Genomic DNA, 27,597 nt, shown 5'->3' on the forward strand with positions numbered 1-27,597 from the left:
TGAGATTTGTGCACATGGTTTTTGCTTAGCTGGTGGCAACAGCTGATTTCTATTTTTTTTCCTTTTCCTTTCTCAGCTCTTTCCTGGAGGGGGAGTGAAATTATAGTGATAAACCTGCTGGTGGCATCAGATCTAGTGAGGGTCCACCTCTCCACCAAGTTTTGTGTAGGTGGATCGTAGTTCTGAAAATACTCTTTGGCACTGAAAGGACTGGGGCAGGGAATCTAATGGGAGCAGAGCTGAGACAGATGCTGCAGATCTGTGTCTGGAGAGACCTTTTTGATCAGTGCAGAAACCATAGAATCTGCTGAATGTGGAGATGGAATGACAGCCACTTCCATGAGGAAGTCTACGGACGAACCCGCCCCTTCTTCTTCTTGCCCCTGAGTGGAAGGAAGTGGGAGAACTTCAGTGGGCGATATTTACACAGTTTTCCTCTCTTTTAAGAAATGCGAGCTGCGCTTTCCCACAGGCATTGGCTGCTCCTTATGATACAAGTGATATTGTCAAAGAGCTCAACTGAATTCTCCACTCAGCATGGCCCCTTTTTTAATTTAAGGTCTGCTGGCATGAATGGGAATAGTTGCTCTCTCGCACAGAATAGGTTTGGGGCATAGACTTTTTCAGAAGAATTCAGTATTGTTCCTGGATAGTAACTGACTGATGTATTCCCCCTGTCATAAATATAAAGGGAAGGGTAACACCTTTCTGTATACAGAACTATAAAATCCCTCCTGGCCAGAGGCAAAACCCTTTCACCTGTAAAGGGTTAAGAAGCTAGGATAACCTTGCTGGCACCTGACCAAAATGACCAACGAGGAGACAAGTTACTTTCAAAGCTGGAGTGTCGGGGGGGGGAACAAAGGGTCTGTCTGTCTGTCTGTCTGTCTGTGTGTGTGTGTGTGTGTGTGTGTGTGATGCTTTTGCCGGGAATAGATCAGGAATGCTCTTCAGAAATCCTGTTAAAAGTTAGGAAGCAATCTAGGTAGAAATGCATTAGATTTCCTTTTGTTTAAATGGCTGGTAAATAAGCTCTGCTGAATGGAATGTATATTTTTGTAACTTAAGGTTTTGCCTAGAGAGATTCTCTATGTTTTGAATCTGATGACCCTGTAAGGTATTTACCATCCTGATTTTACAGAGGTGATTCTTTTACTGTTTCTTTCATTAAAATTCTTCTTTTAAGATCCTGATTGCTTTTTCATTGTTCTTAAGATCCAAGGGTTTGAGTCTGTGTTCACCTATGCAAATTGGTGAGGATTTTTATCAAGCCTTCCCCAGGAAAGCGGGTGTAGGGCTTGGGGGGATATTTTGGGGGAAGGGCTCTCCAAGTGGGCTCTTTCCCTGTTTGTACCTTGAGGAAGATTTTAACCCAAGCTGGTAAGAATAAGCTTAGGGGGTCTTTCATGCAGGTCCCCACATCTGTACCCTAGAGTTCAGAGTGGGGAAGGAAGCTTGACACCCCCAAACTGGGGGCTGCATTTTAGAGGTGACAGAGAAGCTTTGATAATCGTCATTCTAATGCCCTATTCCCGCTCTCATTACTCACATGTAATTTTGTTTGTGGTGTGCACTCAAGAATGAATTTTGTCTGTGCTGTGCTCACACAAAAATGATGGAACCGAATGTGTGTGTGGGACACACAAATGATGAGCATTCATGGAAGCCCACACTTAATGGGCGGGGGTGATGCTTGTAAATGTACTGTGGGGAGGTGGTATGTGAAGGCACACAAACCTGATTGATGGAGTTATGAGCAAGCTAATTAAATGGTAACTTAACTGGTGTGTGTTTGAGGGTGTATACTGTCTTGATTGGTACCCTCTTCTCCCCTCTCCCACCCCTCCCGGCAGTAGTTTGGCCTCTTCCAGCACATCTACTCCACCAAACATCCACAACAAGAAGTTATCTGCTCGGGGAAAACAACCAAGGAAAAAGTAGCAGAGGAAAAAGAGGCAGAGATCAGGTGTGGTGCGTGGTTTGTTACCGTGGAAAGATTAATTATCACTCCATACCTCCTTTTTTCCTATGGAAGTACAGTAAACTTGCACACTGATTCATCCATGTATCTAAGTATGTTCCCAACTGGAAGCATGAACACCAGTAGGATGGGTCACATACTATAAGTCACGTGCATAAGTACTTTCTGGACTTGGGGTTTTAAGTCTGAACAATAATAGAGTGTTTGGTTGGATTTTTTTTTGACCAAATCACTACCACTCTGTTGCCATTTTGTATAAAATAATAATTTATTCCAATTAATCTACGATAAAATATAAATAAGAGCAATAAATAATAGACTGATATAAATATCCTGTTACAAATATCATAAAATGCCCTGAAACTATTTCCACAATGCACAAATAGAATAAGTAGTCGCAACAGTTTTTAAAATTCCACTGCATTTCATTGTAAATCATGTCTAAAATGTTCATTGATTTCAGTTAGTCCTTCGAAAAAGGTTGGTATTTTTAATTTCTAAACTTCTTTATGACTTTGTCCTGTAGTTGAAAACTGCATAATTCCACTTGGATTCTCTTGCCAGCGCTGATGCTGAACTGCTTGTCTGCTAGAGGAAATAACTGGTATCTCTTCACCTTCATCCTGGTGAGCTGAAGGTCCTTCCTTCCTTCGTGGTAAAAGAGTCCCGCTTTCCATCATTACAACCACACCTGTCTCCAGATGCCCAGCTGGCTGATGAGTCTACGTTGGAATCTCTGAATGGAACTCCCGCCTCAGGGAGCTTGTTTGGAAGCTGTTATGCTGTTATACTGTGGTTATACTGCATGTTACAGTTCAGAGGTGAGATTGGATCAAAGAAGAGATAATAGAACAATATATCAAACACGTCAACAATGTTTAAGGTCCAACCCTTTCTTTTAAAATTCTTAATTGTCTTGTAACTTTTTTGCATCAATATCCTTCATTTTCATTTTAAACACTGAGTAAATGAACAGAATATTATCACATAAAATGAAATTTGTGCAGTTGGAATTTCATGAGAGTGAATGTACGGCATAATACGTCAAGCACTATGGAGTGTTAGATGTCACTGTGGGAAGAATCTGCAGAGAGGAGGGATTCCACTGTATCTGTCTGTCTTCACCTCAGTAGTTGCAACATCCAGAGCTGAAATGAAATCGGAAATAGTTGAAACACAAAGGGAAAAAATATAATCTTCATTGAATTGATCTCAAGAAATTAAATGACAATATCTTTTCCACACGTAAGCTCGCAAGTCTTTTAGTATGTTCATATTTTTTTAAAAAGTCTTTAGGAAGCTTCTCAAACCTTGGAATAGTAGAAATAGTTCTCATGAGGACAAATTAATTAATAGCCATGCTGATAATTGTAGAAACACACTACGTATGTCAAAGTCAGAGTACTTTGGTCATCAGATAATGATACTTCCTTCCCTCCCACACCACAAAGTGCTGGTGAGGTGCCGAAGAATTCCACATATGTGGACTTCGTTGCGTGGTCTGCCAATTCCCTACTGCACAACAGTACTGATATGTGAGAGATTATGAAGATGTGCAAAAATAAATAATAGTAGAAACACCAAAAAATAAATCCATGTCACTGAAAATCCATTTCCAGGACAGGACAGGAAGAGCCTGAAGCTGCTGCCATGGAAATCAGTTGCGATTTGGCCACTGATCCTATAGAAGAAAGATCAGGCCCTATATGAGTAGAGTTATAAAATATCCGTTATCTCTGTTCAGCTGTATAAATGACCTTAATGTGAATTGATTTACTCCAGGGAAAAGTTTTGTACTGTACCTTAGTTACGAAGTTTTCGAGTGATTTTTTCAACCAGCACAAAACATCTGGGTATTTCCATGCGAATGATCTCCCAGGCACACAGGCTGTATTGCTTTTCTTTCAGGAAAGCATCTATCTCCTGAAAGTATTTTTTCACCCTCCGACTGGTGATCTGGAGGTCCTGACTTTCTGGGTTGGTTAAGCCCTTCTCCATCTGTGCTCTCAAACATGCCTCCAGCCGCTGAATTTGCTGGTAAAGGCCATTTTGGAACCTGACTATGGAAGTGGCATCCCAGGCACTTTGGGTGAGGTTTTTGCTAAAGATGTTGAAGATCTCTTGGAGGATCTCTTGAATTGCCACCTTGGCATTCTCCTTCTGGGCCACTGGGAGTTGGAGGACATCCTGGGTGGGTTTGAAAGCTGCCCTTTCATTTATGCATTGTGAGGGGAGATTTCCGCTCACTTTCTCCAGAAGCTCCAAGCTCTCTTTGTTCACTTTGTTTTGCTGGAAGTGAAGCATGGTACAGAGCTGAGATGAGATTTCAGTGGAGAAGAGCAGTATGAGGGAAATGTGCAGCAAACACCTGGTGGTCATGCCGATGTCTTCCACTTCTTTTCTTTGTGTGAACCTTGAGCCTGGAGTTTGTTGAAGGTCCTATGTAGACTGCTGTGTCTTTCCTTCATGTCTCTGATTTTAAATAATTGGCTGCAGAATTTTTGTTTCATCATTTTCTGGTTTTTTTTTTAAAGGTTTTTCCCTCCTGGAGGCTTCAGTCTTTTTCTTTCTGTATAATTCACCGCTTTCTAGATTCTTTTACCACGCTTCCTCCTTTTTGTATTGTTGTGAAAGTGACCAAACCCCTTTCACTTATGCTGGATCCACATACATACAGGCTTTTCATGATGCCTTAATGTAAAGATCTAATTTAATAAGATCATCCACACTTCAGAAGTGGTACTGAGAAGAATGCCAATTCATCACACCCTACACTTTTCTCATTCATCACTTTCTGCATTTGACAGACAAAACTAGTTTAGGTATATTTAAAGTTTTGAGGCCTGGAGGAATTGGGAGGAAAGCGTTGGCCTCCAGGGAGCGGGAACAGTTTGTGTAGTGGGGCTGTTGAGAGCCATTGAACCAAACTGTAAATCGTGAATATGAAGGAAACCACTTCAAGCCAGGGGGTATGGCAGCACCTATATTAGGCCTCCCAAAAATAATGGTAAATTTCAACTTCAGTCATGCAACCTGAAAAGCACACTTAATATGTAGACACCAGAAAATATCGGTATCTTCCTTCTGGGAAAACACAGGAGATAGAGAGTGAGCTCTGAGAGAATGGAACCTTTTTTCATTTTATGTTTACTTCCAGATCTGAATGTATATACTGTAGCTGAGCAATCGATGCAGTTAGATGGTGTGAACCTGTTGTCCTGTTGGTCACTCTGAGTAGCTGAGAGTGGTGAAAAATGGAGGGTAATTCGTAAAAGAGGATGAGCAATTAGTTACACATACTAGAGAGGTACCCACATGGATGATTGTGATTTACAGTGTGACCAAAAGGAGGTTGTGAAGAAAAGTCCTGATTTGTATTTTTAAGAAGCATGTCCCTGGGTTGTAGTCATTCAAAGAAGTTTTTAAAAATCAAAATCAGTGTTCACCATTTTGGCTAGTTCCTTCTCTTAACTTTTTTGTTTTCCCCTTGGCGTGGGCAGGGAAATTCTTCTGCTTTGTTTTAGCCTCTTTGTTTCCTGTGGTCACATTTCATTTTCTGGTTCTCTTCCCCTAGCACAGACTGTTGTGCTGGACTTTGCCATCATGGCAGGAAAATGTGTTTTCATCCAAAAAGAAAACTCTTTTCACTGAAATTAGAAAGGAAGAATCACCTGAAGAAACCATGAAAACATTTCTGTGCATATTAATTTGGTTAGAGTCTCCCAAGGCTTCCTGCACTTTGATAAGAACTATCAGAGTCTTGCATCAGCTACATGAAAGTTTCTGAATAGTGCAGAGAAAGCAGACTTACCAGAGCCCCCAGATTGCCATGCACTACGCTCCCCATTCTCGCATTACTTTCCATGGGTGTTGGGGATGTTTATCCCACATGAGGGTGAAGTCCAGAGAAGATGTTGAGGAGAGAGGGAAATAAGTACTGTAGTATGAATACTAGGAGAGGATAAGGTAACAAAATAATCGCAGGGTAATGTGGGGCGGGGGAGCCAAATCATCTTTTTCAGTAAATCTATATAGTGACAACAATTTAGGGGCACTGGAATACTTGTTGTTGTATGGCTGCTGAAAGCCATTGAACAAAACTGTAAACAATGTATATGATGGTGACCATGTATTCACTTGCTAATATGACTTGATGCTGCTCAACCCCAGCACTCCTACTTCCATCTTCCCTGCAGCAAGTAGGCAAAGAACCAGTCTATTATTTGAGAAAAGTTGGTTACAAGGGCCTCAGAGCCTGCTGCAGAGGATCCATGCAGGGGTAGAGCCCTCTGCTTATGCCTCTTCCCTGTGCCACATGGAAGGGTGTGTGGAGTGAGATGAGGTGCCGTGGAGTCAGATGCTTTTGCACCCAGTTCCCTCTCGGGGTGTTCTCCACACAGTTATGACCCATGTGTGGGGCCTGGAAAGAGCAGACGCGCATTGAGCTGGGGCAGTGCTACTCCAGATCTGGTGGGTGCATCTCTCCATGTCAGCTGCACAAAAAGGACACCTACAGAGAGTGTCTGAGGCAACTGCAGTCTGAAGGAAGTCCTGGTTTCATGGCTGTAATGGAACCTCACTGACAGGGACCGGAACGGGGCTCTGAGTGGTCCCAACAACTGATGCAGAAACTCAGTAGCTCTGTGTGAAAAAACCTAGTGTTCTGTGTAGAAGCCACAGGCTCATCTGCTTCTATGATGAAGGCTGGGGACAAACCTGCGAGTATCCCCTCCTGCCTGTCAGCGGAAGGATAAAAGTGAGCTGAAGTGGGGATGTATTATTAGCATGTTCCTCCCTTTTTATCCCCCTGTGGTTGGCTTTCCCACAGGAAGGCCTGAAATCTTAGATGGTACATGTCATCAAATGGCTTCTTCAATAGATGAATGGATTGTTTTCCACATAGCACAGCTTATAAACAATATGATGGGATGAATGTCAGGAGGTTCCCCACTGCACTCCATGAGCAACAAAGCAGTTAGAATCTGAAGAGTTTATATGGCTCCCAGCTGCTATATGACAGCCATGTTCCATCAGAGGGGGGGGATACATTATGGGGGTGGTGATTTTGTCATCCTTGACTTTTTCATGCAGTCTAATTTTGCTCTCATTATTCTCAGATGATTGTGTTTTGTCAATATAACCTTTGGCTCCAACTATATGAAGGAATGAATGAAAGGAGAAAGATTTGGGCAGGAAAGCACTTGGACAGCTGATGGCTACAGCTCTTGGAAAAAACTGCACCACAAGAAAGGAGAGGCATTTGTTTTAAGAGTTAACTCCTTGTACATGCCTCTAAACCAGCAGGTCCCAAACTGAGTTTCCTGAATCAGTGGCAGTACATGGAGTACTGGGTGATGGTCTTCAGAGAACTGGCAGATCCCACGGTCCTTTAAAGACCGCTAAAATTATATAAATGCGTTTCTAGTACTACCTTTCTTTGTAAGCGTTTGGTGTACCTGCCACACAAATGTTACGTGATCCTGAATGGGAGGGGAAAGGATCAATTTTTGTAAGATGAGGCCCACATAATGAAATGTTTGAGAACCCCTCAGCTAAAGAGAACAGAGGGCAAAAGCTTCTGCAATGCTGCCATCTGTTGACTGTGAAGAATTTAGTCTCCTACTAGAGACACCATAGTTTGGACTGTGTTAGAAAAGGGATTTAAAATGGGACATACCTTCCTGGTTTTTTTCCCAAAGGCATTTTTTCCCCAATCAGTGTAAAAATTCACACACACTTTGTTTTTTTACTATTTGAACATTTAATGTAGTGGTTGTTTGACTTCTTTAAAAACTTTTAAATAAGAAATCTCCAGATTTAGAGTGTGACTTAAATTAATGCTAGACAATGATGGGACTGACTAATAGCTCTTCAAAAATACTATCTACATACCCAAACTTGGCAACGAGATCCTTACAAGATTTGGTCCAATGGATGGTTTTTGTTTTTGTTTTTTGCTTTCAGGTAATTTTTAGTCATTCACAGCTCAACTGAAATTTTGATGCACTGTGCTCCTCCAGCTGGTGGTTGTTGGTGCAACATGCAGTCCCTAATCACACACGCTTGTTTTGGGAGCACCCGGGGGAGAGCAAAGGGAAGCAGCAGCAGATGCTTACAAGCCTGAGTGACAGGAGGGGTTGGGTATGTACAAGCTTGATGGTGTTTGTGAGCCAAGTGTACCCAAACCTGACTGGTGGAGGGGGAAAATTAAACCCACATAACCCTTCCTGATGGTGGTGGTGGGGGAGATACGGAGTCTGCGCACATGGAAACCTGACAGTTCACACACATCTCATTGGGGAGGAAGGGGACAAGCAACTTTGTACCACGACAGCCTGAAGTCTTCCCCTTAGGATGCCTGTGTCTCCATCCTCCCTTTCATTTCATCACAATGAGCTCCTGCTCCAAACACTTGCAACTACAAATGTTGTGGGTGAAAATGATCTGTTAATGGGCAGAAACACAAAAGCTGCAGAGTTGAGGTTGTGGTGTGTGGTCTGTTGGAGTGGTCAAACTAATTACCCAAGCTATTTTTCTTATGGAGTCACTGCTGAATCAGGGTTTATGTTCACAATGTACTTGAGCATGTTGTCAAGTTTAACTACTTATGTCAAAGGAAAGCTCGTGTACTTAAAGTTAGGCAAATGTTTACAAGTCGTTTGCTGAACTGGAGTCTTAAGGGAAAACAAGAGAAGATTTTTATTGGGTCTCTGTTTTTTTAAAAAATCTAATTAGTACAAATCACTACTGCTGTAGGTTGTTATTTTGTAGAAATAAATATTTATTTATAAATATTATAAAACCTCTGAAAAAATAAATAAAAGCAATACATTAATATTGTGAATAAATATAAATGGATCAACATAAAAACACTTTTACAAATCCAGTAAAATGATCTGAAAATCTTTTCACAGTACAGGAAAAAAATATATATTTGCACTAGTTTAAAATTTCAGAATGCCTAATTATAAGTGACCTAGAAACTGGGATATTCTTCTTTCTTTGTTATCCTTGCCACAAAATACACCTCCAGAAGTTTCCCTTGCTTATGAGTCCATGTCAGGATCTTTCCATGCGACTGTCGTTCCAGGCAGCTAGTGAGGGTATTTTGCATGAGATGTAGGCAGAGGTGAAAGTAAGGCGGTCCAGTCCGGTCCAATATAACGGCAAGAGCCGGTACACCATGTCATACCAGACCGGCTTCCTGAGGCTGGCCATTTAAAGGGTCTAGGGCTCCTGGCAGTGGCCAGAGCCCCTGGGTAGCGGAGGCAGCTCAGGCCATGATTTAAAAGGCCCTTTAAATCCCCACCGATGCCCCTGGCTGCCGCCACTACACCGGGGGCTCTGGCAGGGGGCTCGGAGAGCGATTTAAAGAGCCTGGGGCTCCAGCCGATGCAGGGAGCCCCAGGCCCTTTAAATCTCCACCAAAGCCCTAAGCCCCGGGGTAGCGGAGGCAGCCGAGAGCCCCTGGGGCTCTGTCCGAGATTTAAAGGGCCCGGGTCTCCACTGCGGTAGCGGTGGACGGAGCCCTAGGCCCTTTAAATCACCCCCGATCTCCGGGACACCCAGCCGCCTCTGCAGCTGGTAGCCCGGGATTTAAAGACCTGGGATTTAAAGGCTGGGCCTCTTCTGGTTGAGGCCACACCTCTTCCGGTTGAGGCCTACCCCCTGCTCAGGACTCTGTCATATCGGTAAGTCCTTTAAGTTACTTTCACTCCTGGATGTAGGAAATCTGTTGGAGGATGTCGTGGATGGCCACTTTGGCAGTCTCTTTCTGGGTTGCTCTGGGCTTGAGAAAATTTTGGGGCCATGTTAGGTGTCTTTCTTCATTCTGCCTTTGCAGGAAAATTATCCTTCCATTTTTTTTGGAAATTGTCCTGGTTCATATTTGTTATGCCGAAGCAAAGCCTGTTACAGTAAAGAGATAAGATTTCATTTTTAAAAGCAGCCCAAGGAAAATTCGGAGCAAACGCGTAATATCAATGATTAAGAAATAGTAAGGTTTTTCTCCTTCGGTTCAAATACTACGCTGTCTTCTGCAATATTGTCAGCAAAATCTTCTGTTTTACATTTTCTCATGTGAATAAATCAGTCTTGGTAATGGCAAGGAGGCTATAAATAGTGCAGTTGAAGTTTGGCAATTTGCTTAATTCAAGATGAACTGAGAGGAGTCTCGAAAACTGCTGATTCGAGAATCAATTTAGAGAGGAAGGACTCCAGTGGAGGTGCAGTTTCATTCTGCTGTTTTCATAGCATCATTACTGGAAGCATCATGTGCTGGAATGAAAAAGGGGAATGGTTCAAACATGGAGAGATTCAAACGCCAAATAGAGGCCATCTTTTTCTAACCAGATGTCAAATCCTAAATCCTGAGCCTTAGTGCACTTGTCATCTTGTCACAATTTGTTGTTACTAAAGCTGTTGAAGTTAGGGGTAAACAAAAGAAAGAAAAGCAGAATAAGAACCCTCGGTGTCCCCAAGTGCAAAATGAGTTGATGGGATAGAAGAGTGTGAACACAGACCCCCCGTTTTCTGGTGTCCTAACTGGAACGTTGTCTAACGAGGCAGTTGTTGAAAGGGGGCTTCTCACTGTTCTTTTCCCCAACTTAGACACTTACTGGTCAAAGATCTATTTGGCATAGTTAGTTATCACTTAACAATATTTTGTCTTTAGTTAGCAGTTATGATATATTTGTATATTTTTCATATAGAATATTGTGTGTGGTAGAGAAGCACTAAATTATATGCTACTGTGAAAAGATTTGAGCACGCGTTTGAAATAGCTGTATGCATAAAATTACTGTGGGAGAAAGATTGGGCCCGACGTATTAGGAGTTATAACCCTATCAGCCATCTTTCACCAGCTGTTTTATTCAAATAATATTATTTGAGTTTTTCTAGGAAAAAAGAAAAGATGGTACCTTCATTTTCAAGTCTCTTGGTGAGTTTGTTGAGCATGAGGAAACATCTGGATATTTCCACACGGATGATCTCCCAGGCACACCGGCTGTATTGCTTTTCTTTCAGGAAATCCTCTATTGTCTGGAAGTATCTCTTCAGTTTGAGGCTGGTGAGCAGGAGGTTCTCATTTCCTGGGTAGGTTACCTCCTTTTCCATCTCAGCACTCAAACACGTCTCCAGCTTCTCAATCTGCTGGTGAAGTCCATTTTGGAATTCCTTTATGGAAGTCCCATTCCAGGCAGCTTGGGTGAGATTGTTGTTAAAGATATGGAAGAGCTCTTGGAGGATCTGCTGGATGGCTACCTTGGCATTCTCTTGGTGGGACAGTCGGAGCTTGAGGATATCTCTGGGCTTGAAAGCTGTCCCTTCATTTAGACATTGGAAGGGAAAGTTGCCACCCATTTTCTCCAGACGCTCTAAACTCTCGCTGTTCATTCTGGTTTGTAGAACATGCAGCCTGTTACAGTCCAGACATGAGATTTCCCTGGAGAAGAGCAGCACGAGGCAACATTGCAGCAAACTCCTGCTGATCATGATGATGTCTTAGATTCCCTGTGTTTGTGTAGAACTTGAGCAACTGGTGTCTGTTCAAGGTCTTCTGTAAACTTTTGTGTTTTCGACCCCTGTCTCTGAATTTAAGCATTCTGTCGGAAAAGATTTTTCTTTCATCACTTTCTACTTTTCAAGGTTTTTTCTGCTTGAGGTTTTTACTTTTGGTTTCCTTCTTTTTAGTTAGTGGAAGCGAACAAGGCATTAGAAGAACCAAATCACAGCTGGTAACTACTTTAATATTACTGAACCCCAACATTTCTTTCCTTCGGTCCCCCCTGCCCTCTTAGATAACGAAAATGTAAAGAGTAAGAAGAATATGATGATGAACAGTGTCATCCAGTTACAGGTTAGAGTAGGGACCTGTCTGTCTGCTCCCAAGTTCCTGTAGTTAGCACTGCTAGGCAGGTCTGAATGTCTGTCACATCAGCAAGACTATCCATGCTTTTAAGTGATACCAATGAATTTTGGCAGATGGGGGGAACTACTGCAGAGCTTCTTTTTGCTAGACTCTGCAAATAACAGCAGTGAAGTGATGTGTAAAGCTGCTGTTCCTTCACTTTGCCAGCAGGTGGAAAACTTTCCCTTTCTGGTGTGGCACTCAAAATCAGAAAAGTCTGCTATGCTCTGGCTGTCTCATTCCTTCCTTCCAGCCTTTGAGAGGGAGTAATACTATAGGGACCTCTTAATATTTGATAAGCCTGGAAAGAATTCCTGTGGGAGATTGGGGCAGAGAAGTCTCTATTAATCTCTCGCAATTTCCTGGCCATTTGAAATATGAGAGATGAAAAACCATGTGTGTAGGCCAATACCAGAGGATGGACAGAGAGCACTGAGAAACTGTGAGGTTTACTTAAGAACCTGATACCAGTTGTGAAAAGCCCAAGGAACAGGTACAGTTGAAGGGTGTGAACATGCTGTCTTCTTGGGCACTTCTGAGTAGTTCCCTGTGATGTAGTGTAGTGACATGGAAGGGAGTTGTCCAAAAAGATTGTGTGGCTGGTAATAAATATGCTAGAGCGACTGACATAAATGAATGTCACTTTCAAATGTGTTTGCCTTTTCACCATTCAAGCTTTATTCTTTTTTCAATGTGCATTTCACTGAGCTTGGACATTGAAATTCAAGTGGGCTGATGAGTGAAGTTTGCAGCCTTCTTTCTGTAGCAAGTTTCACTTTCTGTTTTTCATACCATAGCACTAGGCTGTCATGTTGGAGTTTCCATCAGTGAAGGGGAATGGTTTTCAACCCAAAAATTGAAAAGGAATGTTTTCATATTAATTTGAAAGAAGGAAAAGAAGAAAATATGAACATATTTCTGTTCCTGTCACTTCTTTTACATCTCCCTCTCCCATCACCTCGAGCACTTTTTAAAATCATAATCTAGAGTTTTGCCTAAACGATTTGGAAATGTCACTTTAAAGAATGCAGTTTATTGTACATAAGTATACCACATAAGGGACCCAATCATACCAGAGGCGCTGCACCCCCATTTTGCATTTACTCCACTGGGAGTTCTGCGTGTGCATTTCCTGGCAAGTTGAAGCTTCAGGAGATAATAGTTATGTGAAGGAGAGAAATTAAATAATCTGAATTTAAGCTTTTCCTGTTAAATTAAGAAAGCTATGGGAGGAAAGACACATAGTCTTTCAGCATATTTTCATCAGTAATGAGCCTGTTTTCTGGGAAAGGTTAGATGGAGACTGAGCTGGTTGAAATATTTGCTCGAATTTGATTAAATCCTGTCCATTTAAATTTCAGTGAAAATAGCAGGAAATTTTATTGGAATTTTTTTTTCTGTGTCAGCCAGCTTAATTTGAATATGAAATAAGAGATTAGTTTAGCCCAATTTCCTGTTTGCAAATAATCTGCAAAGAAATTCAGAATTTGCCAATGTGTTTATTTTAAATGATTTGACAAATGATTTATACACATTCCGTTCTGATTGCTCAGGACCTTGTCACCACATCTTTTCCCTTTGCTGTTCATAATTTGCTGCTTGTTCTGTGTGATGATTCACCTGAGTCAATGCTATTGTGTCTGTTCCTGGGATGGTTGCCTTCAAATTCAAAACTGCTTTCCAGATGGCTGCAGGAACTTTTCTGGAAAAAGTCTCTTTAAAATATGTATTTATATGAGTGTTTCTTATACTTTCTGACTACAGAGATATTCTTTTCCAACAAAACTCACACGTACAAATATTTCAGAAAATGTTTACAAAGGGCCAAACATTTTTCATAAATGTTTAATCAGTCTCAAATGTTCAGGCTGTGGCTGAATTATGTGGTTGGCAGCGGTACTGTTGACTGATAGTTCTTCAGAACTACTATCCACCTACACCAAACTTGGTAGAGAGGAGGATCCTCACTACATCTGATGCCACCGGCAGGTTTATTACTATAATTTTAAATGTTGAGTTTAGGTAATTTTTAGGCAGTGTTGATGTTATAACTGAAAGTTTAATCCATTCTGTACACCAAACTGGTTGTTGGTGGCAAGGAGCACACACTACTGATTTGGAGGGTGTGGAGGGGTGGCACCAGCTGGTCAGAAAACTGGGGGATAGAATTGCTGACTTGAGTGTACACAAGCCTGATTCATATGGCTTGATTTGTTTGTGTGTGTGTCAGGCGGAGGCCGGGGGGAAAGGGAGAAGTCTCTGTAAGACTTGTTAATTTTAAAGTGATATTATGAAGTTGTTGTCATGAAATTTCATCATCATAGGAAACCTCTTTCTATGTGTATCCATCTGGTTGGACAGGACCTCGAGAAGGTACTCACTAGGCTGAGGACAATGGGAAACCAGTTGGGAAACTAGTTTGGTGAAGTTGGTGTTAAGGAGAATGGGGGTTAGGAGTGGAAAATTACCGAAGGTCAACAAAGAGACAGATGACAAAACCAAAAGGTTCTAAAAGAAATCACAGGGGGAAGACCCATAGGACATTTGGGCAAGAGGAAGGAAGGGGATGAACTGGCCAAGGCCAGGTTATGTGAGCTGGAGGAGAATGCTCTGTTCTTGTGCATATAAGTGATGCATTGCAACAGAAGGATGTTGGATGACCCCAAGTGATTCTGATAAAGGCTCACAGAATGGCCTGGTCTGTTGAGGAAACTGAGGCAGGGAACTGCGAATAGGGTTGACAATTTTTGGTCCATTTTCTGTATTTTCCGAGTGATTAATTAAAGAGAAATAGTGTGTTAGAATCCTGTGCAAAGTGTCTCCGTATTATACTCTACACGTACTACATGGCCCCTGGAAGAGGTAAACACCTCTGGGTATATTTCTGGGAGAGGACATGTTAAAGCACATTCTGAGCTTCAAAGACTACCCAGTTGACATGTTGGATGAGCCCCCACTTGTAACGCCGACAGGCTGAAGTTGTCAGCAGGCAGGATTGAACCTTGGACATTTGAACCTTAGTGTATGAGCCTTGACTGTGTGAACATGTGATAATGCGTCTTAAGCCAGGGTTGTAGCAGACTCCTCAATCTCTAAATGGTTGAGGTGCCAGTAGAGGGTGACAGAGCACCACACCATCCAGGCACGGATTGTATATTTCCCCTCGCTGAGGAAGCCCAAGCCAAGCATCGGAGACTTCCCAGCTGATATCCCAGCTAGGGTGACCAGACAGCAAGTGTGAAAAATCGGGGCAGGGGATGAGGGGTAATAGGCACCTATTAGATACGACAAAGCTCCAAATATGGGGACTGTCCCGATAAAATCGGGACATCTGGTCACCCTAATCCCAGCTGCCCAAAAATGACACTTTAAAAGGTTGTCTGGGGCAACTGCATGCAGCCTGGAGCAGCCCTGGGAAATACTACTTGGCACTGAAAAGACGGGGGCAGAGAATCTAATGGGACCAGAGCTGAGAGAGATGCTGCAGACCTCTGTGTCTGGAGAGACCTTTTTGATCGGTGCAGAAACCATAGAATCTGCTGAGTGTGGAGATGGAACAACACCCACTTCCATGAGGAAGTCTACGGACAAACCCACCCCTCCTTCTTCCTGCCCCTGAGTGGAATTCTGTGGGAGAATCTCAGAGAGAGATATTAACATTTTTTTCCTCTCTTTTAAGAAGTGTGAGCTGGGCTTTCCCACAGGCATGGCTGCTCCTTATGATAGGGGTGATATTGTCAGAGCTCAGCTGAACATTGCGTTCAGCATTCCCCTTCTTTTATTAAAGGTGTGATGGAATGAAGGGGAATAGTTTTCCCCCAGAGCTGAATGGGTTTGGGGTTGTTAGACTTTTTCAGAAGAATTCCATAGTTTTCGTGGGCAGTGACTGACTGACGCATTCCACCCAATGGGGAAATGCGTTTTAGAGGTGACAAAGAGAAACTTTGATAATTCTAATACAGGATGCCCCATTCCTGCTCTCATTATTCACATGTAATTGGTGTGTGTTAAGGGGTGCATGCACTCTTGCTTAGTGGGGGAAAGGGCACCAATCTAGCCTCTTCCAACACAACTGCCTACTACACCAAACACCCAAATTGACAAGTTTTTGGGGGGACAAGTAACCTGGTACAAAGTAGAATGGTAAAAGGTGGGAGAATTCAGGTGTGGTCTGTGGTCTGTTTGAATGGAAAGGCTAATTATCATTCTGTAAGGATTATTTTTAAAATGGAATTAGTGCGAATTGGGACACTGATTCATCAATGTATTTAAGCATGTTCCCAACTGGAAGCACTAACATGAGTGGGATGGCTCACCTATTTTAAGTTAGGCACATGCATAAGTACTTTCTGGAATTGGGGTTTTCAGGCTGAACAATTACAGGGTTTTTTGATTCTCCTTTTCTTTCTTTTTGGTTCAATCGGTATTTTATTCAAATCATTACTGGTATAGGTTGCCATTTTATATAAAATAATTATTTATTGGTAAGTAACAAATATCGATGATAAATACATAAATAAGAACCATAAATAAATAATAGATTGACATAAATGCCCTGTTACAAATATCCTAAACCGATCTGAAAATATTTTCAGAAGATATAGTAACACCACCTTTTAAAGTTCCACTGCATCAGATTTTAAATCATGTAAAAATTATTACTTGATTTCAGTTAGAACTTCTAAAAATGTTGATATTTAAATTTCTAAACTTTTTTGTGAGTTTGTCTGACATTAGAAAACCCCATAATTCCACAGGGATTCTCCTGGTAGCAGAGAGGCTGAAGTGCTTGTCTTTTATGAAAGAATTGGTATCTCTTCCCGTTCATCCTGGGAAACTGTTGGTCCTTTCTTCCTGGTCAGAGAGTCCCATTTTCCATCGCTGCAGCCAAAAGTCTCCAGATGCCCAATGTGCTGATGAATCTGCGTTGGAATCTCTGAATGGAATTCCCACCTCAGGTTGTTTCGGAGAGATTCTTGCCAAAGAGGCAGGAAATATGTTGGAAGATTTTCTGGATTGGCACCTTGGCATTCCCCTTCAGGGACTCTCAAGGCTTGAAAACCTCTTGGGGCCACCTGAAACGTCTCTCTTCGTTTCGACATTAGAGGAAAATTATGCACATCTTTTTTGTTGGAAAGTTTTTCCAGTTCACATTTGTTATGCTGTTGTACTGTGGTTAAGCTGCATGTTACGATTCTGAGATGAGATTTGATCAGAGAAGAGTTGAACGATAGAGCAAACACATAATGTCAACAATGTTTAAGTTCTAACCCTTTCTTAATTTTCTTGTAACTTTTTTGCATCGATATCTTTCATTTACAATTTTAATTTTGAGTGAGCGTATTGCACAATACAAGGTCAAGTAGTATGTAGTCTTAGAAGTCTTAGACATCACTGTGGGAAGGATCAGCAGAGGGGAGGGAATCCACCGCACGGTACAATTTCGTCCAACTGTTTTAACCTCTGTAGTTGCTGCAACCTCAGCTGGAGTGAAATGAGATTTGGTTGAAACACAAAGAAAAAAATACAATAGAAAATTTATGAATGTCAATCTTTTCTACACCTCATAATCTTACGAGTCTTACTTTATGTTCATATTTCTTATAAATGTCTCTAGGAAACTTCTCAAGCTGTGGTATAGGATGAGGACAGATTAATAAATAGCAACCATGCTCGATAACAGAAACATACTACATGTATAGAAGTCAGAGTATTTTGGGGGTATCATTATTTGATGAGCAAAGTACTGGTGAGGTGGCTAAGGATTCCAAATATATGTACTTTGTTGCATGGTCTGCCAATTATGCAATACATAAGATCACCTGATATGTGGGAGATTATGAAGAATCGCAAACCAAAATGAGAGTTGAAAAAATAAATCCATGTCATTGCAAATCCATTTCCAGGACAGGACAGGAAGAGCCTGAAGCTGCTGCCAAGGAAATCAGTTGCGATTTGGCCACTGACCCTGTAGAAGAAGGATCAGGCCCTATCTAAGCAGAGTTATAAGATATCCGCTATCTCTGTTCAACTGTATAATTGACACTAATGTTTAATTCATTTACTCCAAGGAAAAGATTTGTACTCTACCTTAGTTACTCAGCCGTCGAGTGAGTTTGTCAATCAATACAAAACATCTGGGTATTTCCATGCGAATGATCTCCCAGGCACACAGGCTGTAATCCTTTTCTTTCAAGAAAGCATCTATCCCCTGAAAGTATTGTTTCACACTCCGACTGGTGATCTGGAGGTCCTGACTTTCCGAGTTGGTTAATTCCTTCTCCATCTATGCTCTCAAACATGCCTCCAGCTGCTGAATTTGCTGGTAAAGGCCATTTTGGAACCTGACTATGGAAGTGGCATCCCAGGCACTTTGGGTGAGGTTTTTGCTAAAGATGTTGAAGATCTCTTGGAGGATCTCTTGAATTACCACCTTGGCATTCTCCTTCTGGGCCACTGAAAGTTGGACAATATCCTGGGTGGGCTTGAAAGCTGCCCTTTCATTTATGCATTGTGAGGGGAAATTTCCGCTCCTTTTCTGCAGAAGCTCTAAGCTCTCTTTGTTCACTTTGTTCTGCTGGAAGTGAAGCATGGTACAGAGCCGAGATGAGATTTCAGTGGAGAAGAGCAGTATGAGGCAAATGTGCAGCAAAAACCTGGTGGTCATGATGATGTCTATACGCTCCTTTGCTTTGTGTGGAACCTTGAGCCTGGAGTTCGTTGAGGGTCCTAGGTAGACTGCTGTGTCTTTCCTTTTTGTCTCTGAATTTAAGTATTTGGTTGGAGAATGTTTCTTTGATCATTTTCTGTTTACAAGATTTTCCTTCTTGAAGGTTTCAGAATTTTTCTTTCTGTTCTTCTTGCTGTTTTCTAGTTCTTTTACCACATTTCCTTTTTCTTTCTTTCTTTCTTTCTTTCTTTCTTTCTTTCTTTCTTTCTTTCTTTCTTTCTTTCTTTCTTTCTTTCTCTCTTTCTTTTTGTGTGTGCGTGAAAGTGACCACCCCTGACATACAGGCATTTTGTCATATTTTAATTTCTGTAATTGAAGAAGGTCAGCCACAATTCCACAGTGGTACAGAAAAGACCTCCAATTGGTCAGACAGTGCACTTGCCATTCATTACCTCCTTCATTTGAGAGACAGAAATTGTTTAGGAATATTTAAAGTTCGCTAGGCATTGAAGAAGTAAATGTCGGCGGAAAGGGGTAGGTCTCCGAAAAATATTTGGCAAATCTCAACTTTAATGATTTCCTCTGTTTTGAAGGCACATTTAAAATCTAGACAGCACAAACTAATGGCATCTTCCTTCTGTGAAACCATAAGAGAGAGAGTGCTCTGAGAAAATGACACCTTAACTCATTGTTATTTCCAGGTCTTAATATACACAGTGGAACTCAGGAATAGATGAAGCTGAAAGGTGTGAAAATCATGTCCTGTTGATCACTCCAAGTAGCTGACAGGAGTAAAAAATTGAGAAGAATTCATAAAACAGGATGAGCAATTAATAAACGCGTTGCATCCGAGAGTGCTAAAGGAATTGGCGGCTGTGATTGCAGAGCCATTGGCCATTACCTTTGAAAACTCATGGTGAATGGGGGAAGTCCCGGGTGACTGGAAAAAGGCTAATGTAGTGCCAATCTTTAAAAAAGGGGAAAAGGAAGATCCTGGGAACTACAGGCCAGTCATCCTCACCTCAGTCCCCGGAAAAATCATGGAGCAGGTCCTCAAGGAATCAATCCAGAAGCACTTACACGAGAGGAAAGTGATCAGGAACAGTCAGCATGGATGCACCAAGGGAAGGTCATGCCTGACTAATCTAATCGCCTTCTATGATGAGATTACTGGTTCTGTGGATGAAGGGAACGCAGTGGATGTATTGTTTTTTGACTTTAGCAAAGCTTTTGACACGGTCTCCCACAGTATTCTTGTCAGCAAGTTAAAGAAGTATGGGCTGGATGAATGCACTATAAGGTGGGTAGAAAGTTGGCTAGATTGTCGGGCTCAACAGGTCGTGATCAATGGCTCCATGTCTAGTTGGCAGCCGGTATCAAGTGGAGTGCCCTAAGGGTCGGTCCTGGGGCCGGTTTTGTTCAATATCTTCATAAATGATCTGGAGGATGGTGTGGATTGCACTCTCAGCAAATTTGCAAATGATACTAAACTAGGAGGAGTGGTAGATACGCTGGAGGGCAGGGATAGGATACAGAGGAACCTAGACAAATTGGAGGATTGGACCAAAAGAAATCTGATGAGGTTCAACAAGGATAAGTGCAGGGTCCTGCACTTAGGACGGAAGAACCCAATGCACCGCTACAGACTAGGGATCGAATGGCTAGGCAGCAGTTCTGTGGAAAAGGACCTGGGGTGACAGTGGACGAGAAGCTGGATATGAGTCAACAGTGTGCCCTTGTTGCCAAGAAGGCCAATGGCATTTTGGGATGTATAAGTAGGGGCATAGCCAGCAGATCGAGGGACGTGATTGTTCCCCTCTATTCGACATTGGTGAGGCCTCATCTGGAGTACTGTGTCCAGTTTTGGGCCCTGCACTACAAGAAGGATGTGGATAAATTGGAGAGAGTCCAGCGAAGGTCAACAAAAATGATTAGGGGTCTGGAACACATGACTTATGAGGAGAGGCTGAGGGAACCGGGATTGTTTAGTCTGCAGAAGAGAAGAATGAGGGGGGATTTGATAGCTGCTTTCAACTAGCTGAGAGGTGGTTCCAAAGAGGATGGTTCTAGACTATTCTCAGTGGTAGAACAGGACAGGACAAGGAGTAATGGTCTCAAGTTGCAGTGGAGGAGGTTTAGGTTGGATATTAGGAAAAACTTTTTCACTAGGAGGGTGGTGAAACACTGGAATGCGTTACCTAGGGAGGTGGTAGAATCTCCTTCCTTAGAAGTTTTTAAGGTCAGGTTTGACAAAGCCCTGGCTGGGATGATTTAATTGGGGATTGGTCCTGCTTTGAGCAGGGGGTTGGACTAGATGACCTCCTGAGGTCCCTCCCAACCCTGATATTCTATGATTCTATGATTCTATAGTAACGCATGCTAGAGAGATACCCACGTGGATGACTATGATTTAGAAAGTGGTCAGAAGGAGCTTATGCAGAGAAGTCACATAATGTGTTTTTTACCAAGTGTGTCCTGGAATGAAAGAATTCAAATATTTTTTTAAAAAATGAAATTCAGTGTTCACCATTTTTGCTGGTTCCTTCTCTTTTAATATTGGCCTTCCCTTGGGCTTGGGCAGGGAAATTCTTCTTGTTTGTTTAATTCTCTTCACTTCCTGTGGACACGTTTCATTTTCTGGATCTCAAGCCCTAGCACTGTTGGTGTGGAGTCTCCATCATGGCAGGGAAATCTGTTTTAATTCAAGAAGAAAACCATTTTCACTGAAATTAAAAAAGAAAAATCACATGAAGAAAGCATGAAAACATTTTTGTCCATATTAATTTTAGTTAGAGTCTCCCAAGTTTTCCTGCACTTTTATAAGAAATTTGAGATTTTTAGCTTTAAATTTTTGAAAGACACCCTGCAAAGCAGAGAAAGCAGACTTACCGCAGCCCCCAGGTTGTAATGGGCTCTGCTCCCCATTCTCCCATGACTTTCCAGGGTTGTTGGGCATCTGTATTCCACATCCGGGTGAAATCCCAGGGGAAGATGTTGCAGGGTACTGAAAGCAAATGAACAAAACTGCAAACCCAGGATATGAATGAGACCATGCTTTTGGTCGCTCTTATTGAAGTTACACACCCCCAGCAGGCATTGTTTTAGCCTGGGGCAGCCCTGACAGGGTGACTGTAATGGAACCACGCTGATAGGGATCGGAAGGGAGGTCTGACAAAGCCCTGAAAGTGATGCAGACACTCAGGTGCACTGTTTGGAAAGATTTTGTGTTCTATGCAGAAGCCATCGTGTCATCAGTTTCCCCAGCTTTCATCACAGAAATCATTTCCTCCTGCCTGCTAGTGGAATGAAAAGGGGGAGCTTAAGTGGGGATGTATTGGTGGTGTTTTTCTCCCTTTCATCCACCTGTGGTTGGCTTTCCCACAGGATTACCTAAAGTCATAGATGATGGATAACACTAAATGGCTCTTAAGTAGATTAAAAGCTTCTTCCACGTAGCACAGCTTCAAAACAATGTGATAGAATGATTGTCAGGCAGTTCTCCTCTGCACGATAGGGGTAGTGAAGAAGTTAGACTTTGAAGAAGAGTTTGTATGGCTCCCAGGTGCAATGTGACCAGGTCAAGGCCCCTCTTCAGCCACTCCCCAAAATTGAGGTTCTGTTTCAGCATTTAGCTGTGGATATTCTGGGTCCTTTCCGTAAGAAGACACCCATAGGAAAGGTGTACATACTGACTTGCAGGGCCGCAAGGGCAGGGCCACCACCACCTTTGGCCACAAATTTCATAAAGATGTGTCCAGCCACTGAAGATCTAATCCTCCCAGAAGAAATGGAAGAGTTTCATGGTGAGACGTTCTATACCTCGTGGGAACAGCCTACACCTCCATTTTCATCCTTATAATATGATTGCAAAGTTTGTTGTGTCGGGTGTCTTTGGAAGACTCAAGATGCACTGAGCATTGTGGTCATAGTGATGTGATAGTAATTGTTGTTACTGCAGTGTTATAGTAATGTTATAGGTTCTAATTCCATGTCTAGAGTTGTGAGGCTGAAAATGTGTCTTCATGGCTTAAAATAAGCCAAAGCAAAAACTCTCCAAGAACAGAGAGGCAGTTCACGTCTCATCAGGGCATGTACGGGAGAAACCCAGCCCAGCCTCACAGGAACAAAGGATGCTGGCCTAGGTAGCAAGAAAAGAATCTGTTAGACTCTCCAGTGAGTCACCGCCCCCCGTTCCTGTGGACAGTTTGGGACTGCGATGGGGTAATGCTCACCTGACTTTGAAGTGGTGGGCGGGGGACAAAGCCAAGAGGGAAGAAATAACATGATAAAAGGGAGAGATGTTTGCCATGCTCTTCCTCTCTCTTCCAGCTACATCTACAGCCACCACACCAAGCCACTGAAGGGCTGATAATAGGGGAGAGCCTGGCTGGGGAGCAACCCTCGCAGAAGACATGCAACATATTCATGGACTCTCATTGTGATTGTGATATGTATTCACCCAATAGTATACACAACTCCTTCTGTCCACCAAAGTACCATTGCTCCGAGATGGAGTTCCTACAGCAATGGAAAACCCCTTCTGTTGCTGTAGTCTGTCTACACTACACACTTACAACAGCATAGTTACAACACCATAACTATGCTGCTGTAGTGCCCAGGGTGTAGACATGGCCTGAGTGCAAGCAAGGCACTCTTGGTATCCATCAGCCGCTGAAAGGGGTCATGTGTGGCCGGTGGGTGAAGAGCATGACCATAGACAGACCCCTTTTATGCGCATGCAGTAGTGGTGGGCGGGGTGGGGTGGCCGTAACCCTCCAGGCAAGTGTGTGTCGGCCTGCACCAAAGAGAACATGTATTATTGTTGGTCTGTAGATGCAGCAATTGTCACTTGAGGGGCACTGTGAGAGTATGCTCCCAAGACTAGGAATGCCTTTAGCCTCCACCACTCAGGCAGTGCAGCTCCCCCTCCCACTCTTAGAGCCATAACTGAGTGCCACATGTGTGTATTTGTTCTAACATTGCATTGGCCATGAAGCATCACTTTATATTGTACATGCCACATTGTGACTGTCAGAGCATATTTCCTTTTGTCAAAATATGACCACCTTATGTAAAATTGAGCAAAATGCTTTAAACGGGTCAGGCACATGATGTGAGGAAAATATACACGCTGAAACTGTGTTGTGGTTACAGACGTACGTCCCAGGCCGATTGCCCTCAGTCCTGCGTCTCAGGGTATACGACCAGGGTATAGATCTGCTAGAAGCTGTACAAAGGGAGACTGTCTCTATAATGTAAACAGGTGAAGTGGTCTAAGACATACTTGCTTTTCTTGGGCAAGATCTCATAAGGTCAGACGACATGTCCTTCCATTTTGCTCAGTTTTGCTGTGTAACAGAATGAAAGCCGGCACCTCCTAGAGCAGAAAACCTCCCAAACATTTTAGAAACTAATCAGCCACTATATTAAGTCACACGTGCTACCCTCCCCTCTGTTTATGTCCAAAGCAGAATACAAGCAGAATAGCTGTACTGTGCTGAGAGCAGGGTGTGCTGGGAGGTCGCTACGCCCCTTGGACTCTTTCATGCTTTTCTTAGCAACAGAATGGAGGGCTGTGGGTGTCGCCACTAGACAGGTCTGTGCTGCAGTAGGTGACAACCAAAGTATGAGGTGTATAGGAACCCATTTGTCTCTACCACTAGAGCACGAGTGCAGCTATTCCATGCCAACCCAGCAGGCTAAGGGGCAAAATAGTCCACCCAAACCCGGATTTTTGAGCTTTGTTGAGAGGTGGCACCATTTCGCCCCATGTGTTCTGTATTTCTTGCCTCATTTCCTTGCTAAGGATATTTGCATATCATAATCTTCCCCTTTCTGTGACCTCATAACTTCCTTAGCGAGTTGTTTCTAATGTCATAAGCAGTGGTGACATGTGGTAGATAAGCAGCAGTAGATGACCTTAAAACGTACAATGCGTAGCATGTCCTCAAGCTTAAGGGGGAGAAAGCCTGTGTATTGATTTGTTCTTAATCTTTATTTACAGCCTTCTACCACATTTTCTGAATTTATTTGAACACATTGGATTAGAATGAACAATCCTGGATCCTTTGGAAATGAGGGTAATTTAATGACAAATAACAATGGAAACCAAGTGCTCCACCTAAAAAAAAAGTAATAACTTGGGAGTTCTCAGGACTAGGCAGATACAGGGCCAGAATAAGGTGTAGTGATCCTTTCCCCAAGTACAGGTTATATATCTAGCGCTCAAGATAATGTTAAAAGGTGCAGTCCAGGTACCCCACGCTACTACATTGCCCAAGGAAATGTGGTTCCCTAAGAAGGGGGCAAAGCTATGCACCAACTAGTGCATTCCAAGGTAATACATAGTCGTCATCTTCCGCGCAGAAGTACAATGTATATGCATGGTCATGAACAAAATGATGCCTGCTTGACTAATGGCAGAATTGTCAATTCCATATCCATGCCATCTTATTTTATCCTTTTGTCTGACCACTTTTCCTTGCCAAACTCTAAAGCAAAGATCAAGCAGAGTGCACGCTAGCTGTTCTGAAGCACCAAGGTAAACCAGTTGAATGTCAAAATTGCAAAACCGATACGGAGTGAGGCTAACCCAGATATGATCCCATATTTTATTGCATTTTGATAACGTGCCACACAGAATTGAAAGTGGTGGTATATTACACTTTTATACAAAGAAGTAGCATCATGGGTTTTCTATATTTCCCAAACTTGGATGACCTGTTGAGGGGGAAAATTGCTCTTATGAAACCACTAGAGTTTAGCATATCAAGTGTAGACACTTTACTTTGACAGAATGGGCAAGAAAAATATTGGCCTAGCCAAAGCATCGAAGCAACTTGATGTAACCTCTCTTCAAGCAGGCCATTTTAACTCTTCACTTTTACATACTATCTTCAGAGGCTTTCTGTAAACTCCCTGTCAGTAATGACTAAACTGGGAAAAGTCTAGGACAGAAAAAGCAGATGTAGATCATCCAAATAGACTGTTGTTGCCAAGTCTGTTGGCATCTACAGAAAACCAAGAAGGTCAGCAAGGCCAGGGCCGGCGCCGACTCTTCATGAAAAAAAAATCCCATTTTTAGACCCACTCATGAGATTTTGGCTACTTTACACCTGAACCTGGAAGAAGCACACCTACTGATTTTGGGATCTGTTTTTGATTCTTAACCATGGAGCAAATTCATATCCCACCTGTAAAAAAACACGGAAAGTGAGAGATATTTTTCCTGTGGTAGTTTCTTTTCCCAATTTTTAGTGTCTTTTTTCTTCATGTTCATCCCTGTATATTTATACAAGGCACCCAGTTTACTGTTCCACCGTTTTTGTTTTGGGGAGGATGTTTTCTCCATTCTACTAGACACTGTTATGTTTATTGTCCTGCTGTATGGGGAGATTTTGGCAAACCAGGAAAGCGCCTTAAACCACGATTGCTTATTGCATGTGTGTCATGTCAGCAGGCCGTAAAGTGGCCATGCAGCAGCCTCAGCTTGACCAAGGCTGGAGGGGTGGGGCATTTGGGTGCCATAGAAAGAGCAGCTCAACCCCGTGTCCTTCCTGATAAGAATCGTGTTGAAGTTGCTGACACATGCATTTTAGAAGAGCAGGATGTGCCCTCAGAAATGTTGAATAGGACCTCAAGGCTGCAAACTCTGGGAAAAACCCACACCTGGGTAATCAATAATCAGAAGAAAACCTCTTGCTTGACCACTGAAACCGCTTGCTTAACAAGTTTTCTTTAAGGAACATGTCATTGTTTTATAATGTGTAAAATAAGGGGGAAAAGTTTGAGGTAGTGGGACTCTTCAGGACGGGACTCTCCCTCTGGATGTATTTTGTGTTCTCCAGCGGCAGATGTGCTGCCGCTGTGTCACTCGAGAGCCACACTCAGCTTGGATAATTATCAAGGGTTGGGGGTGTTTTACTAACCTGGTTGAGACTGAGTAAAGTTTAGCTTTAAGTGAAAGCACTCTTGTCTTGTTCTGTTTGTGCCAGCCCATCTATCGTTCGGACAGCCGTGTCTCCCCTGATTTATTTCCTGACAGCAGCTCACACACAGTAAAAGTTACCAAGAGCTTTGGGTTGAAAGAACCCCGGGTAACACTGCCACCACCATAAAAACTGTTTCACAAAGCTAGAGGTTTTATAAAATGCCAAATGCTGTTGGGCTGTCCAGTCCATAAATAGCTTTTAGAAAATAACAGATCTTCCAACCAGGTCTAAATAATTATCTTCTAGATTTCCCTTACTCCTACTTTTCATCTAAGAATTATGGCACCACAACAAAATTCATGGCATATTTCCCACATCATTTCTCCTCCTTTTCCTCTCTCTTGGTCTGTGTCAAGCTTGCCTGTACTTTTCCTTTTATGGACAGCTTCATCTCCCTGTTAGACCAAAACTGTGCTAGATAACCAGTAAGGGCCATGAAATAAACCCCTTTAATCCTAATTTCCCTTGAGGGGCTTTCCAACCTTGGGGAGCTTTTTGGCTAAAAGACAAGCTCATCTTGGCCTTTATTCCTCTGAACTTCTGACAACGTGGCAACGCTTTTCATCACAACTCCTTTCACAAAAGAACAATTTCATATCTGGTGGGGTGATTGTTTTCAATTACTTGACTGTGTAGTCATGCAGGTGATGTGCCCTGTGACTCCGTGACAACTGGAATCAAAGTGCACCACGTGGACAGAGAATCCTGCAGTAACTGACTGGAGAGCAGCAAAACAAAGGGGGATTAGCGAGAGACTGGCGTGCTGGAGTCTCCAAGAGGTGAAATTACAGGAGGCGGAGGAGCCTACGGCTTAACTGGTGGTCGCAAGGCCAGAGGGGGGCCGGTGGCCACAAGTTTTGTGAAGCTGTTGTGCTAAATGAAGGTGGGGAGGTAGCTCCCTTTTATGGACAGCCAGTTAGATGTAAAATCCATTGTAGCAACTGTTCTCTACTTGCTTTACATGTAAAGGGGTAAAAAGTCTCTCTGCAAAGCATAAGTGAAAGGAAGTGAGTGCTCACCATGCTGGAACTTCTTAAAATGGAGG

General features: G+C 42.6%; 2 protein-coding genes across 2 annotated transcripts; both read right to left on the reverse strand.

The window, feature by feature from the left end:
* Positions 1-3,784: 3,784 nt before the first annotated feature.
* LOC119566701 (interferon beta-like) lies at positions 3,785-4,360 on the reverse strand. The gene has a single exon (XM_037903096.1). It carries the CDS (start codon positions 4,358-4,360, stop codon positions 3,785-3,787), a length of 576 nt encoding a protein of 191 aa, XP_037759024.1.
* A 5,854-nt stretch (positions 4,361-10,214) lies between these two features.
* Positions 10,215-11,488, reverse strand: LOC119566702 (interferon beta-like). The gene is made up of 2 exons (XM_037903097.2): positions 10,903-11,488; positions 10,215-10,258 (listed from the first exon to the last, which is right to left on the reverse strand). The coding sequence occupies exons 1-2, from the start codon at positions 11,474-11,476 to the stop codon at positions 10,215-10,217; spliced, it is 618 nt and encodes a 205-aa protein (XP_037759025.1). The 5' UTR covers positions 11,477-11,488.
* Between the last annotated feature and the right edge of the window lie 16,109 nt (positions 11,489-27,597).

The sequence above is a fragment of the Chelonia mydas genome, chromosome 5 (assembly GCF_015237465.2).
Source record: "Chelonia mydas isolate rCheMyd1 chromosome 5, rCheMyd1.pri.v2, whole genome shotgun sequence".
NCBI classification, from domain to species: Eukaryota; Metazoa; Chordata; order Testudines; family Cheloniidae; genus Chelonia; species Chelonia mydas.

What these genes read in the sequence shown, in the direction of transcription:
- LOC119566701 (XM_037903096.1), bottom strand. Translation starts at nt 4,360, where the DNA reads ATGACCACCAGGTGTTTGCTGCACATTTCCCTCATACTGCTCTTCTCC.
- LOC119566702 (XM_037903097.2), bottom strand. Translation starts at nt 11,476, where the DNA reads ATGATCAGCAGGAGTTTGCTGCAATGTTGCCTCGTGCTGCTCTTCTCC. An exon ending in CAAGAGACTTGAAAATGAAG is followed by an intron (nt 10,259 to 10,902) that starts GTACCATCTTTT and finishes TTTTCATTCCAG; the next exon opens with CACATGATGCTTCCAGTAAT.